Raw genomic sequence first — 19,849 nt, 5'->3', positions numbered from 1 at the left:
TCAGTGTGACACTCTTCGTGTTCAAGCCCATAGTTTCAGAGATTCATTCATTCATTGTGCAACAGCTGCTAATATTTTCACTGTCTGCAGAACTGGAGGGCTCTTAATCTTCACATGAGTTCAGAGTTCAGCTGGCACAGCGATTTAGAATCTTTTACCCCATGTGGGTATATTAAATTTAGTCTATGGTATTCAGAAAGTAAACAGTACAAGGACTGTGTTTGTTGGGCCAAAACCACAAAAGATGATCTCCTTGATGAGGAGGAGTTGATACAACCCCTCTTCTCTGACTCCGCCCACCTCTGCACTGCTGCTTGAGTTTGGTCTGAAGTTCTGCTGACAACCCCGACTCTAGACGATATGAATATAACAGTGCTGGAAAAAAAACAAAAAACAGAGTCTCTTCCACCAAATCCAATATTTACATTTTTTATTAGAAATGGTCAACACCTGTAACATATCTGACTCAACTTTGCATGTTTCCTGCAGGTGAAGGGCTGCTCATCATTGGAGGACACAAAGTAGAAAGCATGAGTGAGTCACTAATGTCTTTGTTTCAAATCCTGCTAAAGATAAAGTCTTCATTTGAAATTTAAAAATAAATGAATAATACATAATATATGTCCAGGTATTTTATGAGGAAACACAATTATTATTTAAATATCCCACATATTCACATAGGATGGTCCTTGAACATGTATCATCTTTAGCTTCTTTTTAGGATTGATCTACTATGAGACTTCAGTCTGATTTGATGGCAGATTATGCTTGTTCCCTTGCTCTTAAAGAAGTTCCCTCTAAAGACCCCTAAGAGTTACGTTCCAGAAGTAGTACAGTACACACTTTATTATTCGTGTTAGACAGCAGTAATCCTGTCCCTGTCCTGTGTAAGCCCAGTGTTCCTCCAGCGTCGCTTCCAGGATATTTTTGGCCAAATATCCAGAATTTACAAAGTAATTAGAATACAATTTCTGTTAAATAAGATAACATTTTAAGCATAATAGTCTGAAAACAGAAGGGGAGATTATGGGTTTACTCCACATTTGTTCAGATGCTGCTGACTCTAATCTCTGGTAACCACATTTCCTTAAAACCTTTGCTACATATATATAAGGTGAATCCTGCATTTTATAGGAATGTTTTCTGTACGTAACACTGGACAGAGTAACCTATTAAGCTGTTGCGTGAGGATGTTATAAATGAAAATTGGCACCAAGTTTGGCTTTGTTGACCGGGCCTTGTGATGTGTGCCCCCAGACTGTTTATGTAGGTTTTCAGTCATCCAGGTCGAAGCAGTGTAGGGACAACCCCCACGAGGGTTTAAACACCAATGACTCTCCACCATTGGGTTTTAGAAATGACGAGGCCTCTTGGATGAGCGGTGAAATGTCTTCACAAAACTTAAAGTCACTTTCTTTCCAAGCTCCTTTTACTGTATTCCCAAAATATAAAATCATTTCGAGAAAGACTTCAGGAAAGATACATAGTGAGTAATGTATAATGAGATACATATTAAGCTTTCCATGTTAAGGAAAGTATTAAATGTTAACGATCTACATCCACAAGATAAAGCAATCTCTAAATTTTCCATTTACAAGATCCTTCAACAAAGGCATAGTGAGTTACTCTTTCTGGGCACTGCAGGTTCATGCAGCGTTAAGGAAAATCAGAACCGGGACAACCACGTCTCCAAAGAGGGAATTGCAGCTGAGGCTGTTCAACTCCCCAGTGGGAATGCGAGGCATGGGCGGAAACGTCCCTTAGAAGAAGGCAATAATGGACATACCAATTCCAGGTACAGGCCCAGGAAGCGTAAGAAAGTCCCTCGGCCCATACCCCCCAAAAATGCTCTTATGCAGCTGAACGAGATCAAGCCAGGGTTGCAGTATAAGCTCCTCTCTCAGACTGGGCCGGTCCATGCACCAGTCTTTGAGATGACCGTGGAGGTCAATGGGCAGGTTTTTGAAGGTCTGGGTCCTACCAAGAAGAAGGCTAAGCTGAGTGCAGCAGAAAAGGCACTGTGCTCCTTCGTCCAGTTTCCTAATGCATCGGAAGCACATGCTGCCATGGGCCGGACCCTGTCTGCTCACACGGACTTCACCTCGGATCATGCCATTCCAGATATGCTCTTTAGTGCATCGGAGACATTCAACCCTACAGAAGACACTTTTTACCTTGGTTCCAATACCAGTTTCTTCAGTTCACTGGGAATAGAGTACCCATTGCCATCCTCTCCTGTCCCAAACCTGGCACAGTCTCCCATACCTCCAGCACCCTCCGCCTTCATCTCCCTAACAGCCGGCAAGAATCCTGTCATGTTTCTCAATGAGGTGCGGCCAGGCCTCAAGTATGACTTTGTGTCAGAAAGCGGGGAGAGTCATGCCAAGAACTTTGTCATGTCGGTGACGGTAGACTCTGAGAATTTCCTGGGTTCTGGGCGCAATAAGAAGCTGGCCAAGACTCGGGCTGCCCAAGCTGCTCTGTCTGCTCTCTTTAAGATACAGCTGGACCAGACACCATCACGACAGCCAATACCCAGAGAGGGACTGCAGCTTCACCAGCCACAGGTGAGCATGGAAGAAATCAGTCTGTCCCTCCGTCTGACTCACTGACAGACTGACGTATGTGTGGCCTCTTCCTGATGACAGCATATTTGTCACACATGTTTCAGATCATCATTGGTGAGGGTGAGATGATTATACAGCATCTTTAATAACTTTAAAAAACAAGTTTGTATTTATTTTGGATTTCTTTTAATACACAGGGCCAGAATTATGCATGTCTGTGCATTGGGACCAGCAAAGACTGTTCAATTCAATTTTATTTAAATAGCACCAAATCACAACAACAGTTTCTTCGAGGTGCTTAGCTGACCGTAACTACATAGAAGAGTAACTCTGCATTTGATCTTAGCTCATGTTTAAATCCTTTATCTAATTTGCTGGCCGGGGTTTCTGATGAACTTCAGCGATGCTCTATTTTGAGAGTTCTTGAACTCTGTAAGAGCCCCTTTCTTTAACCAGAAACGATGGAAAAGTGGAACACGGATGTGTCTTGATGCATGCTCAGTCATCCAGGAGAAACGTTTCGTCACTCATCCAGGTGACTTCTTCAGTCTCAGCTGACTGCAGGTTTCCCCAGCCTTATAAACAGTACATTTGCAGAGTAACATAGTGTACGCTGTTAAGTGCCAGGAGGATATGGCGTTATTTTTGTGCCACTATTCTGAGTGCACATAAAAAATAAATTGCTGTAAAAGCTGCTGCTCATGATATCGGTTTGGATACGTGGTGAGAGGGAAACATGAAGGTGATACAAATCATACCAACAAGACAGTGTACATCACCGTCACAACAGTGTTTGTTTTAGTTCAAAGGCTTTATGGTTTTTCCTGTAATACCTGGTGGTGTAGTCGGTGATTTTTTTGTCAGTTCAGCCTTTTATATTATGTTTAACCCGAGTGACCACCCGGTCAGCTGGTGGGTAACGGGCATCTCCGAAAACGTTAGAGCACTTTTGCAAATATGTGATGTCTTGATGAATCGAGCAGATATTTGAAGTTTACACAGAAACATTCTCGCATGAAAATATCTTAAAAGTTTATTTTGTGACCCAGAAAGAGTAACATTTCAAACTCCGCCCCTCTGTCTTCCTCCGCCACTGCCTCGTTTGAGTTTTGCATGAAATGCATTCTGTGATATTGCATTTTGTCATTTCGAGCTGATTGGAGACCAGAACAGCCAATCAGGTTTTTTTGCATCCAAGTCTGTGATTGGCTGGTTTTGTGGCACAAATATAACGGTGTAGAGAAAGAGTTGAAGGCACGGGCAGAAATGTTGAGAGCGTGAGCAACACATTGTGATCGAGCGCAAATGCAAAAACTGAGCGAGAGGGGCTGCTGTTGTGTGTGTGGATAATAGCAAACACTGAAATACATGTTTTGCACGCAGCAATGAATTTTGTTCACTCAAATTCAGCTTTTCTTCGCTCAAAATAAATTTCTCCTCAAAATGCAACACTTGCACCTGCAAACTTTTTTTTACGTGCGCTCAAAATAGTGGCACAAAGATCACGCCATAGGAGGATTGCCAGGATTTATGCATCAGGGAAACCAAACAACCTCTGGCTACAACACAGCAGAGCCACCTCGTCAGGCCAGGACTCTGCAGTCTATCTACACCTACAGGCCAGTGGACACTCTTTCAATGATGAGGATGTAACATCCTGGACAGGGAGGAACGCTGGTTTGAGGGCGGAGTCAAGGAGTCCATTTACGTGAAAAGAGAAAGACCATCTCTGAATCGAGGAGGGGCCTAAGGGTACATCTGTCACCATCTTACAATGCTGTGATTGCAGCCATTCCCCACCTCTCTGTGAATGGGACTCATGGTTATTGATCAGTGGTTGTTGATCAATGGTCATGAGAATTTGCATAATTAAGATTAAGGAACTGACCTCCCAGCCCATTGTTCCTTCAGTGGGCTGGTTTCAGTCATTATGCAAATGTCCTGTTTATAAGATTGGAACCTGCAGTCAGCTGAGACTGAAGACGTCACCTGATGATGACAAAACGTTTCTCCCACTGAAAACATCCAGATGAACAGAATCAACTTTTGGAGAATACGGATGTGATTGTGCAACAAATCCATTCCTGTTCTGATGAGGGGGATTTAAAGTGATTACCTGAACCATGTAAGTGACAAATATAAGAAAAAGAAATCAGGAGTGAGGATTTCTTTTGGACTACAGCCTGAGTTGAATGAGGCAGGGCTGTATTGATCATGGACAGATCCTCATTGCTCATGACCACGCTGTCTAAGGCTGATTGAAGATGATAGCTTTAGGAGATGACTTTCATGATGCTGAGAAGCTATATAAACATGCTTCCAATTCCTATATTACAACAAAGCTGCTATGTTAACCCTCTGTGTGCTATTCAAACACTGCAATTTGTTATACCAGCCTTTCCAAGTCATTTGTTGAATTAAAGGATTTGGGTGTTTTTTGAAGCTACTCACATCCCTGCTTGGCTTTCACAGTTATGCAGCATTCCTTAATGAAATAAGGAATGATATACTGAAATATGGATTTAAGCTGCTTTAAGTAACTTCTTATCCTCCTTCACTAACATTTTCTTTTGCTAATGTTTGTTAAATACAATTGAATAACAGTTGCTTCTCTAAAATTGTTGGTTGGATATTTGTTATGTCTTATTTCACATTATTTCACTGTTGCACTTATGTGTCACTCCTCAGGTCCTGGCAGATGCAGTCTCTCATCTAGTTATTGATAAGTTCAGCAAACTGACGGATAACTTCAGGGCTCCACATGCTCAACGGAAAGTCTTGGCAGGTGTTGTCATGACAGCAGGTATTCTTGTAGCCCAGGTCATCTCCTAATTAGAAGGTTGCTAGTCTGATCCCAGCTGCTCCGAGAGTTTAAATGTGTACATAAGGCTCATGCCACCAACCCCCAACCAAATCTGCAGGAGATCTATAGTGAGGTACGCGTACTTGTTCAACTCAATTCAAATGACTTTTATTTATACAGCACCAAATCACAACAACAGTCGCCTCAAGGTGCTTTATACTGTAAGGTAGACCCTACAATACATACAGAGAAAAACCCAACAATCATATGACCCCCTGTGAGCAAGCACTTTGGTGACAGTGGGAAGGGAAATGCAGAGAGGTCTATTAACACATAGTGACTGAAGAAGAAACTCCCAGTGCATCATGGGAATCCCCAGCAGCCTACACCTATTGCAGCATAACTAAGGGAGGATTCAGGGTCACCTGGTCCAGCCCTAACTATATGCTTTAGCAAAAAGGGAAGTTTGAAGCCTAATCTTGAAAGTAGAGATAGTGTCTGTCTCCTGAATCCAAACTGGAAGCTGGTTCCACAGAAGAGGGGCCTGAAAACTGAAGGCTCTGCCTCCCATTCTACTTTTAAATACTCTAGGAACAACAAGTAGGCCTGCAGAGCGAGAGCGAAGTGCTCTAATAGGGTGATATGGTACTACAAGGTCATTAAGATAAGATGGGGCCTGATTATTTAAGACCTTGTATGTGAGGAGCAGGATTTTGAATTCAATGTTTAAGTTGTTTGTTGCTGGTTTTTAGTTTGTTTTTTGTCTGTTTGGGAGCTGACACAGTCTCTATGGAGATGGGTTTGGGGGGTAGCAGGAGGAGAGAAGCTGCAGAGAGGCGTGTAAGACTGCGACTCTGCTTCCTGGTCCCAACTCTGGATAGTCATATTTTGGGGGGTTTAATACAGTTGTGGGATGGATCCAAGGTGGGATGGATGCGTCTCTCTTTATAATCTGTTTATTCACAAGTCAAATAGTGAAGTATTAGTTTGAATGAAAGCCTTACTAGTACTACATGTAAAGCTGGCTTAATGCAGAAAGATCAATCTTACTATAACTACAGCTTAGAATCAAATATGTAAATTAGGCAAATTCAATTACTGATAAACTTTTACACTTCTTACAAAGACCAGACTATTGGGATACTTAATATTCTGTTTCTTCTGGGCTGCACTGTAACTGCACATGTGAGCATATTTTCTATACATGACAGCAGGCACACAAAGGGACACAGGTACAATAGGGGGAGGCATTGAGAGGAGGTATGAAAATAATACATTTACATTAGCTAAGGTAACCCTTACTCCTAGCATGTCAACATCTGGTGGCCTGGCATTGATCTTAATGCATCTAAATCACAGTATCAGCTGAACCATTAGTTCAGGGGCAAAGTGGCCGTCGGTTGGAGGTCAAGCAACTGCTGTTAATCAAATCAACCAATTTGAACTCAGGAACTTCTTTAAACCAGCTGGGGCAGGGATAACTCAGTAGGTAGAGTGGTCGGCCCATGATCAGAAGGGGGTCGGGGGTTTGAATCCACTGAGCGGTTACCCTGAGGTTCCATCTCTACACACAGCTCCCCAGGTGCTGGATTGGTAGCTGCCCACTAAGTGAATGGGTTAAATGCAGAGGACTAGAAATTCCCCCGTGTGGGACTATATAGAATTAAATGTTTAAAAATTAAAAATCAAAATCAAATCAAATTCAAATTTTATTTGTCACGTACACAGTCATACACAGTACGATATGTAGTGAAATGCTTGGACAACTGCTCGTGACCTAAAGAGAACAAAAAAGGAAAAGGCTATGAATAAGATAGGAAATAAATAGAAAAATTAAAAAGGGTAAATTTAACTAAGAAGGAATAAAATATAAATTAAGGTTAAAAATGAAATAACTGTACAACACAAATTAGAATGAAGGTAAATTTAACTGGAAGAATAAGATAAAGATAAAATATAAATTAAAGTTGAAAATAAAATAACTGTACAACAAAATACAAAATACACAATACACAATATAGAACTATATAAGAATGTATGAAGAAATATAAATGTAAATAAATATATACACAATTAATCAGCAGTCTCTGACAGTCTCAACAGTGAGAAGACACGAGTGAAACCAAACATGGTGCATGATCATGCTTCAGAACGAGGTCCAACAACAATAGACTGGTATAATGTTTGATGGTCTATATCTGCTTTACAGCTTATGCACATGGGCTACACAACTTGATAATCTTGTGAGTAAAATGGGTAGAGCTCTGTCAGCGGTGGGAAAAGTTCCAAAATAAATGACACCAAATATTTTGAATACATTAGGTTAGTTACAGCTTGATTATTGTGTGGAGGTGTTTCAACTAAAGTAATTAAAAGTTCCAAGTTTAAATCATGCTGCTCATTGTGCATTGCAGTGCTCTTCAAGAACCAGTGCAAATCCGATTTATCATAACTTGGGCCGGCTAATTGTTCGAGGTCATGTCATGATCAGAAATGTACTAGTGAAGAGATTATGGACGATGTTACATCAAAATTGAGTAAAGGTTATAAATAGAAAACACTAATCTACCAAGTTGATAAGTTTCAGTTCAGTGAAAGCACTACTTCACAACAAAAGATGGCTCATGTGAGCAAGCATGAGTGGGAAGGAAAATCTATCTTTTAAGAGGAAGAAACATCTGGTAGAACCATGTTCATGGAGGGACAGTCATCCATCATGTTTGAGGTGAGAGTAAAGAGAAGACAGCAGAGAGAGAGAGACTGGAAATATGGTAAACTAAAGGATTGTTAATGATTAAATACATTAGTGATATATAAACACGCACCAAACAAAGGTGAGTGACGAATTTAGTCCATCATTGGAAGTCCAGTTCAGTGTAACTTGTTCTGCAGCAATGCAGGTTGATCAAGCCTTGAAAGCTGCTGCTACTAATTCCCACAGCTGTTCCAACTTTTCTGGATTACTTCCCCCTCTGTCTGCATAAAAGCAGTGCTGGGACACACTGATGTACCCTCGTGAGCATCAGCTGAACAGTATTGTACTGCAGAAAGTAGTGTGTTGCTACAAACATGGTGAGAAAAACCAATGGAAGAGAGACAGACCATCATAACACTTATAAACGTAGATCTGCAAAGAAAGTCAAGGTGTCAGTGAGTCCAGTTTCCTTCAGCATCAAAGGCTCAGAAACTGTGACAGCAGGAGGTCTGCAGACCCAAAGACACGACTGACTCAGAGGAAAAGTTTCTGAAAGTTAAGAGCTGTGTGATGGCGGCTCACAGGACAACAGCTTCAAGCAGCTCAATAGTGGTCGTAGTGAGAAAGTCTCAATTTCAGCTGTGAAGAGAAAACTGCAAGCTGCCGGTTTGACAGGACGAGTGGCAGCAAGAAAGCTCTATCTGTCCCACAGGATCTTAGCTCGTTCATTCTCCACCTCCTTTGGGGGTATAGGAGCCATATGAGTTGCTCCTTTTTTGATTAAGTGCGTTGGTTTAAATGGACTCACTGTATTGGTGCACTGCTGAGTATGGATATGCTAAAGCTAAATCTTTGCTCCAGGAGAACTTTGGCAATTCGCTGAGAATTGCTGCTGCCTACATTGAAAGGGTCAGTAAATGGCCTCCTATACAATCTGATGACGTGAAGGCTTTGCAGGAATATGGGTGTTTATTAAGGCAATGTTGCAATGCAATGGGAGACGTTGAGTCCTTGCATGAGTTGGATGTCTCTGCTAACATGCAAGCAGTTATAAAAAAGTTGCCTTATAAGCTCAGGGATAAATGAAGGAATGTGGTGTGCGATCTGCAGGAGAGGTTTCAACACAAAGTGGTTTTTAGCGATATTGTTGAGTTTGTCAAAAGGCAAGTGAAGATCGTAAGTGACCCATTGTTTGGAGACATACAGGATCCTCCAACAGCCATCAGAAAAGAGGCGAGGAATGTTAAGTCTTAGTTTTACCCTAAGGCTAAGAGGAGTAGTTTTGCTACTACGGTGGCCAAGGTGGAAGGGAAGATTGAGCCAGTGTTGAGGCGTTTGAGTGGTTCAGTTGTGACCAAGGCTTGCTTGTTTTGTGGAGCAGGGCATATGTTGGATTTGTGTCCTTCATTTGAAAGAAAGTTACACTGTGAAAGATTATCTTTTTTGAAAGAGAATGGTGTGTTTTGGTTGTCTGCGCATTGGGCACAGAAGCAAGGACTGTAGGAAACGTCTCTTGTGTAAAGTCTGTAATCAGAAACATCCCACACTCTTACATATCCACTCCAAGCAGAGGGAAAGCGTTTCAATGCAAACTATAGGAGGGAGAGAACCACCAGATGAAGGTCCTTCGTGTGCTGTGCAAAGCAGTGGTGTTACTGGGGCTGGTGAGCAAAATAGTGCTCTGTCCATGATACCAGTTAGAGTGAAGTCCAAGAAAGGTAATCAGTCACTGATAACCTTTGCTTTTCTAGATCCTGGGAGTTCAGCTTCATTTTGTACTGATGGGCTCATGAATAGGCTGAATCTTTCAGGAAGGAAAATTGGCATTCTGTTGCGGACAATGGATCAGGAGAAAATGGTCAGTAGTTATGTGGTTCCAGATCAGCTGGTTTGTGCTGCCAGACGCTTGTGGAGTCCAGGCAGCTCCTTCAGCCGGCATGAATCATGTCAGGGCCTGATGCTGTCCAACTCTTCATACTGGAGCTTACTGGTCTCCTATAAACAAGCATTTGGTGACAGTAGGAAGGTAAAACAGCTTTTAACAGGAAGTAACCTCTGGTGGAACAAGGCTCAGGTACGGGCAGCCATATGCAGCAATTGGCTGGGGTAAGAGGAGGGAGACAGGGCCATGTTTGGACAGGTATCCTTATTATGCAGATTGGAAGATAAGATATGTGGAAAGATAAAAGAAACAGGGAGATTTTCAGTTGAAGCCACATAAGCAGGCACGTGGTAGCCCGGTTACTCTGAGAGTGGTTTCTCAGCAGGACATCTTTCCTTGAAGAAAAACTGTTCCAGACACTATTCATTTTAAATTTTCTGGATAATAAAATATGCTGAAGTTGAAGCGGTCAAATTGATTCGGCTGAAGTGACAAGATGTTAGGGACCTTATGAACCAGTGCAATGTTTTACCCATCCAGGTGCAGATGTGAAGGAGGCTCAGGTCATCTGCGTATCCACAGGGACAAAGTGCATCGGTCGTGAATACATGAGTAACCGAGGTTTGGCCCTCAATGACTGCCATGCAGAGATTGTAGCTCGTCGGTCTCTCATTAGGTTCCTGTACTCCCAGCTGGAGTACTTCCTCAGGTAAAAGCCTCCCACCTACTTTCAAAGTGCTCCCTACAAACACTGTACATAGAACTGAATCTACCAAAGCAGTCTTTACCCTTACTTACTGAATCAAAAGAACTAAATACAGTTGGTCTGTTGACTGTTTCTACAGTGGTGTGAAAAAGTGTTTGGGTCCTTGCTGATTTCCTATTTTCTGTATGTTTGTCATACCTAAATGTTTCAGATCATTAAACAAAAATATAAATATTAGACAAAGATAACACAAGTAAACGTGTCTATTATTAAGGAGGAAAAAATCCAAACCTACATGGCCATGTGTGGAAAAAGTGATTGGCGATGGCCCCGAAACCAAATAGCTCTTTGGGCCACCCTTAGCAGCAACAACTGCAGTCAAGCATTTGCAATAACTAGCAATAACTCTTTTACAGCACTGCAGAGGAATTTTGGCCCACTTTCCATAATTGTTGTATTTCAGCCACATTCGAGGGTTTTCGACTATTAACCACCTGTTTAAGGTCATGCCACAGCATCTCAACCGGTTTCAGGTCAAAACTTTGTTTTGACCTTGTTTACTAGTGTTATCTCTTTCTAATGTTTATATTTGTTTGATCATCTGAAACATTTAAGTGTAATAGAAATGGAAAAAATATTAAATCAGGAAGGAGGCAAACACTTTTTCACACCCCTCTAGTGTTTTAACAAATGAGCAATTACTGTCAACCAGCCGTTCTGAACATTTCAGAAAGCACTGCTAGCCTACCAGTCTTTTGTCTGCATTTCTGTTTTAGTAACAGTGAAGAAGAACATCAGAAATCCATTTTTATGCGGTGCGATAACAGTCAAGGCTTCAGAGTAAAGGAAAATGTCCAATTCCACCTGTATATCAGCACCTCCCCCTGTGGTGATGCTCGCATCTTTTCACCTCATGAAGGCGGAGTGGACGGTAAGTGGATTATTATGATCGTTACAAATAGAGATTCATAGTGATGAAACAATATTTGTTTGCCTGAAAATATGTAGGTTACTGTTATGTCGTCAGTGATTTTTTTACCTGTGTCAGATCAGGGAGATGGACATCCCAACAGAAAGGCCCGTGGGCAGCTGCGCACTAAAATTGAGTCTGGTGAGGGAACCATACCTGTGCACTCCAGTAACACCATCAAGACATGGGACGGTGTTCTTCACGGAGAAAGGCTGCTTACCATGTCTTGCAGCGACAAGATTGCAAGGTGTCTGTTTTGTTTGTTACATGCTCACATGGTGATTAGCAACATCACATGTTGTCCTTTCCTGGGGGCTTTTATGGCCAGGTATAAGGGCATAAAAGCTCTTATACCTGGGCCCTTTATATAATCTTTGTAAAGTATGAAAGTACAGATAACAATCTAAGGAGCTTGGAAACAAAAGCGTCTGGACTTAAGTTTTCTTGAAGACATTTCATCTGAGAAGTTCTTAAATTCTAAGAAAAATTGGTGGAGAGTACCAGATTTTAAGCCCTATGGGAGTGTCCCCCCAAGAAGGTCATGGACCCCCTTATGATCGACTACCTAATCACATGAGGCAAGGTGTGAAAATCGACGTGGGTCACAATCAGCTAAGGTTTCGGGTGGACCTACTGTGAAACCTGGCCCCACCCTATCATGTGATTTCCTGAGGTCAGATGGCCCAGGGTGTGAGTGGGAGTTAAAGCATCTGGGAAGGATCTCAAAACTGGATTATAGATGACAGATAGTTGGTGTCGTAAGCCCCGCCCTCTGTTCAAAGATGATTGTTCACAGTGGACATAGATGCTTCGTTCTAGAACTGAAGAAGCTTCTCGGATGAGAGGTGAAACGTCTTCAAGCAACTGAAAGAAGTCCAGACGCTTTTCTTTCCAAGCTCCTTAGACTACCATGACCTGCATGACCGAGAACCTTCACAGATATACAGATAACATTAAAATTATACCCTCCCCACCCCCTCATATAAATTTGAGAGTTTTGTCAAAAATTTCTGAAGTTCATTTTTAGCTGAGCAAGGGATTTTCAACATAGCATTTATAAACATACTAACCCTTTTTACCTTCTTCAATATGATATGTGCCCTAATTACTAACTTTCTAAGGTGGCCTTTGTGGCTGGAAAGAAAATTATACAAGGCACTGCTGAGAGGCTGGGCCGATACAATATGTAATAACCAAGTACATCCATGAGCCTTGGTTTTATTTAATGTTTTATTAAATAAATAATAGTACTCTGGGAATACTATGAACAAGCATCTTATGCTTCCACATCGTGAGATAACATTAGCCAGGCAAACTTAAATGAAATGGGCTCAGCTGTCATCATCATCATTGGACACATTTGGTTTCCTCCTAATTCAGAGTGAGCTAATGGCAAGAAGGAGAAGGAGGAGAAGAAGAAGGCGGCGGCGGAGAAGAAGGCGGCGGCGGAGAAGAAGGCGGCGGCGGAGGAGAAGGCGGCGGCGGAGGAGAAGGCGGCGGAGGAGGAGGAGAAGGCGGCGGAGGAGGAGAAGAAGAAGGCGGCGGAGGAGGAGAAGAAGGCGGCGGAGGAGGAGAAGAAGAAGGCGGCGGAGGAGGAGAAGAAGAAGGCGGCGGAGGAGGAGAAGAAGAAGGCGGCGGAGGAGAAGAAGAAGGCGGCGGAGGAGGAGAGAAGGCGGCGGAGGAGGAGAAGAAGAAGGCGGCGGAGGAGGAGAAGAAGAAGGCGGCGGAGGAGAAGCGGCAGAGGAGAAGAAGAAGGCGGCAGAGGAGAAGAAGAAGGCGGCAGAGGAGAAGAAGAAGGCGGCAGAGGAGAAGGCAGAGGAGAAGGCAAAGAAGAAGGCGGTGGCGAAGAAGAATTTTGATTGTACAGGTCGTCGAATAGGCAAAATAGATTTTGGTGTGAACTCATTTCTACTAGCCATTGTCTATGCTGTCGTCTAAATGCACAAGTTTAACACTCCATCTTCATATTTATAGCCTTGTACTATCCATTTGTTCTAAATATTAAAACCAGCTCTGCAGAATCACTTTAGTTTGAAGTGTTTTGGAAGAAATCAATGGGAATCCTGTTGATGTGTACAGAGGCTGAATCTAGGAGGACACTAACAGCAGCAGACCCCTCTGTGCCTGTATCAGATTTATATTTTCAGGAAATACTAATCTGCTTTATTTCTTTGTTTCTGTCAATTTCTCTGAAGATTTTACTCTGTTCCTTCAGGTGGAACGTTGTCGGATTTCAAGGCTCTTTGTTGAGCTACTTTACTGAGCCCATCTATTTCTCCAGCATCATCCTGGGCAGCCTGTACCATGCCGACCACCTCTCCAGAGCCATGTACCAGCGGATTACTGAGATTGAAGAGCTGCCACAGTCCTTTAGCCTGAACAGGCCACTGCTCAGTGGTGAGAGGCACTGTAGTTTTCCACAGTTCACTGATTTCTCTGATCTGTTCATTCGGACCTGATTGTTCTGAGAATCTGAAACCAGGTCCTGCTCACAGATTTTATGGAAAATTCCCAAACCAAGAGATATAATTTTTGTTTTAATTTTTAACATTTGAAAGGTTGCCAATTAATTAGTAAAATAATCCATGAGGTAATGAAAATGGCTGGCAAAATGTGTTCACATGTTTTGAACCTGTGTACAATACACAGCATTGATATCAAACCCATTTTACATCATGGGCCATGTACAGCCCACTCTGATGTGAAGTGGGCCAGTAGTGTGGATGGCATTCATGGCCGTGGGGGTCTTTATTATTAGAATAATTAGTAAAATGTACAAAAATACAGTTAAAAGTTAAAATCCACACTGTGAAGTATGCGACACACACACCTCCCCCACACACCCCCACCGCACAACTGAGGCCGGTGAGCCATCCAGCCGAACCTACCCCCCCCCGAGGAAATCGGCCACAGCCATCTGCGCCCCTGGCCTATGGACCACCTTGAACTTAAAGGGCTGTAAAGCCAGATACCACCGGGTGATCCGGGCGTTGGCATCCTTCATGTGGTGGAGCCACTGCAGCGGGGTATGGTCCGAGCAAAGGGTGAATGAGCGCCCCAGGAAATAAAGCGAAGGGAGTCAACCGCCCACCGGATAGCCAAGCACTCTTTCTCCACAGTAATGTACCGCCTCTCCCACTCGGACAGCTTCCAGCTAATGTAGAGCACGGGCCGGTCTCTACTTGTGGACGAACCTGCCTGCCCCCCAAGTGGTACCCGAAATACTGAACCTCCCTCCGTCCAACCGCACACTTCTTCGGGTTGGTCGTGAGCCCCGCCTGCCTCAGGGACTCCAGGACTGCAGCCACCCGCTGCACATGCTCCGCCCAGGTGTCCCTATGGATGATCACGTCATCCAAGTAGGTGGCAGCATACGCAGCGAGCGGACGCAGCACCCGGTCAATGAGGCGCTGAAAGATGGCCGGGGCTCCAACAAGCCGAATGGAAGCATGATGAACTGGCACAAACCGTGCGGAGTTGAGAAGGCCGTTTTCTCCTTGGACTCTGCAGACAAAGGAATCTGTCAGTAGCCCTTGGTTAAATCCAGTGTCGTGAAAAAATGGGCCGTGCCTAACCGGTCCAGGAGCTCGTCGACCCAGGGCATGGGATAAGCATCAAACAGTGACACCTCCTTCAGAACCATATGGTCTATATGGTTCTGAAGGAGGTGTCACAGTTTGATGCTGGTGTAGCCCCATCATTCTCATGGTGAAGAAGGATGGGTCTCATCCTTCTTCACCATGAGAACGATGGGGCTACACCAGGCGCTGTGTGACTCTTCTATTACTCCCATCTTCAGCATTTCAGCCAATTCCCTCTGAACAATTTGCCTTTTGTGTTCAGGGAGCCTGTAGGGCCGTGAACGCACTGTCACGCCAGACTGTGTTTCAAAATGACGCTCAATGAGAGACGTTCGGCCGGGCAGGGGGGAGAACATGTCGACAAAGCGCTGTTGCAGCGCTCTCTGGGCCTGTGTGAGATGGTCATCACAATGGAGGAAGGCGGGAATGATAGAATTTGGTACCTCCAGCCCCAACTCATCTCTCCCCTTAACCAGGCTCACCAGAGAAGCAGACTCAGCCTCCCTCCATGCTTTCAGGTGGTTGAGGTGATAAATCTGCGTGGCCCCTCCCCTGTCCGACCGTGCGACCTCATAGTCAACGTCCCCCACTCGCCGTGTGACCACAAAGGGACCTTGCCATTTGGCGAGTAACTTTGAGCTAGAAGAAGGGAGTAATACAAGCACTCTGTCTCCCGGTGAAAATTGCCTGAGTCTAGCCCCTCTGTTATACAGGCGCTGCTGACGCTGCTGAGCCTGGAGCAAATTCTCCCATGATAACCTCCCCAAAGTGTGGAGTTTCGCTCTCAGGTCCAACACGTACTGAATCTCGTCTTTTTGCGGGGCTCGGACCATCCTCCCAGCTTTCTTTAATTAGGTCGAGCACCCCACTTCGAACGGCCGATCCTCGCCAGTCAGCTTGCAGGCACAGAACCGCCGGCGAAGGTCTTCCGGGGTGAGGCCCATCCGGTCCAACATGGCCCGGCACACATCGTCGAAGCTGCTCCACGAGGCTGGCGGCAGGCCGTGGGCCCACTCCGCTCGCAGCCACTGGCACGTTCCGCTGTAGCACGGAACGCCTCCAAAAAAACCTGGGATCGTCACCGTCCCCCATCCTGGGCATCACCACTAACAGAGGCGGCGACTTCGGCGACGCAGCACCTTTTGACCAGTTGCTCCAGGACCTTGGTCTGGTGGTCTGAATGTTCCTGGAGCTTCATCAGATGTTCCCGCTGGGCCACGGCCTGGTCCCGGCACATCGTCGCCAACTCCGCCAGCATCTGTGCCAACAACTGCACAGGCTGAGTGGGCGACGCATCATGGGGGTCAGACATCCCACACTGGGTTTTAGCACCACTTGTGAAGTATGCGACACACACACCTATGCACCGTGACAGCTCGTTCCAGTCCAGCCAACCTCCCGCTCGACTCTGCCGTCACTATATAGACACACAGAAGGAAGACACTCATGATACAATCGCCACCACCTGTGGCTCCCCTGCCTCCCGGTACCACCCCCCTGAGCTCACCACTCCACCCCTCCGCTGCAGCTACGCCAGGGACCACACCTCCACCACACACACATTTCCTCACCTTTTCTAAAACTGTCCGGTGGGCTGGATTGGTGTTTTCAATGAGCCGACTCTGAAACTCTGACCTTTTGTACAGCCAAACAGCTATCTCATTCATGTTTTTTAAAATGGTTTAATGTGCCCAATATGCAGGAATAAGTAACACAGAGGCCCGTCAGCCAGGAAAAGCTCCAAACTTCAGTGTGAACTGGACGGTAGGGGACAAGGGTTTAGAGCTGATCAATGCCACCACTGGGAAAGATGATCTGGGTCGACCCTCCAGGCTTTGCAAACATGCCCTCTACAGCCGATGGATGAATCTACACTGCAAGGTAACACAGTGCTGATTTTTCAATGCATGTACTGTAGTGTGAGATTGCATACTGTATCTATCCAGTCTTTAAGTGATGACGTGATGAATCCTGCTTCCGGGCCCAAAGTAGTCTGCATTTAATACGGCTGTTGTGTTTTTAACATGTTTTAATGCTTTTTATCTTGTTCTATTTAATCTCAACAAGCCCCTAAAAACAGTCAGTGATCACTGTCGGCCTCTCGGTTTTTATTATCGCTAATCATTTTAAAGCTCAGTTTTTAAACAATTACGATGTAGCTACAGTATATTAATGACTAACCTCGTATTGTGGATGGATTATCTCAGTTGTTCTCCTGGCTGAAGTTTGGTCCGTTTACAGCATCCTGCCATGTGATTGCATTTGTCTCTAACCATCAGGAACCCTCACGTTAACTTTTATCAAGTCCTCCAGCTTTACTGTTTATGCTATGCTAACATAGCTTTGTCGCGCTAGTGGTCACGTAGCACATCATTATATACCAGCTAGCCCAACTTCAGTAACCCTACAAACGTCACTGCTGTTTAGTTTCCTGTCTTCATTTATCTTGGAAGTGATAACAGAGCTGTACGTTTTAATGTTTCAGAAATCTCTCAGTCAGAACATGTTATATCATGTTTAGGTGGAAGCTAGCGAGCTAACTTCCTGCTAACTTCTAACTCTGAATGTAATAAATCTTGTTTTCATGGATACCTGGATGTTAAACTTCATTGTTACACCTGGTAAAGCAGCAACGCTGATCATTTTATTACAGATGAAAGAGTTTAGACAGCTTTTAACTCTCTGTGATGTCCCAGTGATTGTGTGACCTGCAGCGGAGTTTGGGCCCAGTTACGGCTAATGACGTCAGACTTAACGACCGGATTAATAATGAAAGTGTGTGAGCAGGAGGTCTGGCCAGAAAGCCTGCGCGCGAGCTCTTTTCTCTTCCTGCACTGTCCAATAAAGGCAAATGTCAAAAAGATGTATTTTTAAAAAGTCATTCCTGGTTGTTGCACATTGTTGCTGTTGTCTAAGTGAAGGCTTGTCTCCATTATACCATAGCTCTCCTCCATGCTGCGAATCAGAACGGTGAGACCCAGAAGCTACCATGAGGCCAAACAGGCAGCAAAGGAATATCATTCTGCAAAGCAGACACTCTTCAGGGCCTTCCACAATGCTGGACTGGGCGCGTGGATAAAGAAGCCTATAGAGCAGGACCAGTTTGCTCTCTCCAGCTGATGTACCTCATTCTACCTTGATTTTGTAGCATTGTGCTACTCCCTCTTAGCCTGGACTACATGTTAAAAAGGTCAATATTCAGTCAATTATACAACTTCATACGAAGGGTAAATGTAAAAACAGACCGAGAATAGCATCAACTTTGTAAACTGTTAGTTCTTTCTCAGGTATGGTTATGCAAAATTAATCAAGTATGAAAACCTTTGTTTTCACATTCTGTATTGGGAGCTCTAATGATCAGAGCTGCACATCTCTCACTGACTAAACTCACAAGGACACAGCATTTCTTTCTGAGTTCTAATACACACACTCGTATGTCTTATCTGCTTGAAAAATGTGTGTCGTTGCATCTTCTGTTCTCAGGTAAGCACACCTACAGTCTGTTTATGCATGGCGGTTTAACATGCCTGGGCACGCTTAAACTGCCATGTTCACAACCAAGTAACTGTTGGAACAGTTACAATATTTTAATTACTTTTAGTCAATTTCGTATCAATTACAGAAACTGAAACGTGAATGAAGAATAATTCCTGAGTTCCAGTGGGAAAACAAAAAGTCAGAAAAGACCTTTGTGAACACTTTGGAGTTACCAGGATTTCTAAATTGCAAGATTTGCAGGAGTGTTGCGGTCTAGCTCAGTTTTTCATGAAGGGTATGCCGGGCAGACTTCAATATCTTTCAATCCCATCTTTCTTCACAGTAAACAAGCACTCTAGCAGTCTGTGACTCTTCAGTCTGGCTTAAGTTGGATTAGACTTGCAGTCAAGACCGCCTAATCTGAGACCAAGACAAGACCAAGTCGAGACGAGACCAAGACAGAGTCAAAAACAGTCTTTAAACTGCAGCCAGATGCTGCTTTGTTTATGGGTTTCAGGCATAGTTATGTGTTTTTGCATTCGCACAGCCCTCCTCACCGCTGTCTACTGTCTCACTCACTTACTGAGAGGACGGACGCACGCTCCACTTGACTGTCGCCTCTCTCACCCTCTCTGTTTTTCACACAATGACATTATCCTATATCCTCGCATGTGATTGGCCACAATATGGAGGGATTGGAGCGTAGCAGAGCCACTGTGTGAGAGGTGAGCAGCAAAAGGAAATGAAGTGAGGGTAGAAATGACTGAAAGATTAATAGGCTCTGTTTTGAGTTTTGTTCAAAAAAGAATGACTTCATGTAGGAAAAAAATAAATATCACATATGCAGGACACCTTAAACTAGTTTTTTAATTAAGCAGCAAGGCCGAACACAGTCAGGGCTGTATCAAGACACAGGGACTGAACCCCAATTCAACCAGACCCAGAACTGATCCGGAATTAAAACAGGACTACAACAGTTCAAAATCAGGACTACTTAGGATTTAACAAAACTAGATGATAGTAGCACTAAAAATCATCATAGACCTGCACTACACTTATTTTTTAATTCTACCAAAGTACAATATTTAGATTCAGAAACATTTATATAATTATTCAGCCTTGTTGTGCAAACAAGCTGCAAAACTTAATAAATGTAGAATTTGAAAAG

At 43.9% G+C, this 19,849-nt stretch overlaps 1 protein-coding gene across 1 annotated transcript; it reads left to right on the top strand.

Annotated features, from left to right (window-relative positions):
* The first annotated feature begins 1,457 nt into the window (after window positions 1-1,457).
* On the top strand, window positions 1,458-19,132 carry adarb1a (adenosine deaminase RNA specific B1a). Its single transcript, XM_026158224.1, has 8 exons — window positions 1,458-2,567; window positions 5,256-5,370; window positions 10,488-10,656; window positions 11,430-11,584; window positions 11,702-11,870; window positions 13,839-14,020; window positions 16,907-17,085; window positions 18,148-19,132. Exons 1-8 carry the CDS (start codon window positions 1,494-1,496, stop codon window positions 18,322-18,324), a joined length of 2,220 nt encoding a protein of 739 aa, XP_026014009.1. The 5' UTR covers window positions 1,458-1,493; the 3' UTR covers window positions 18,325-19,132.
* The last annotated feature ends 717 nt before the right edge of the window (window positions 19,133-19,849 follow it).

The sequence above is a fragment of the Astatotilapia calliptera genome, chromosome 23, assembly GCF_900246225.1.
Source record: "Astatotilapia calliptera chromosome 23, fAstCal1.2, whole genome shotgun sequence".
NCBI classification, from domain to species: domain Eukaryota; kingdom Metazoa; phylum Chordata; class Actinopteri; order Cichliformes; family Cichlidae; genus Astatotilapia; species Astatotilapia calliptera.
This window is presented reverse-complemented; position numbering and strand designations above follow the sequence as displayed.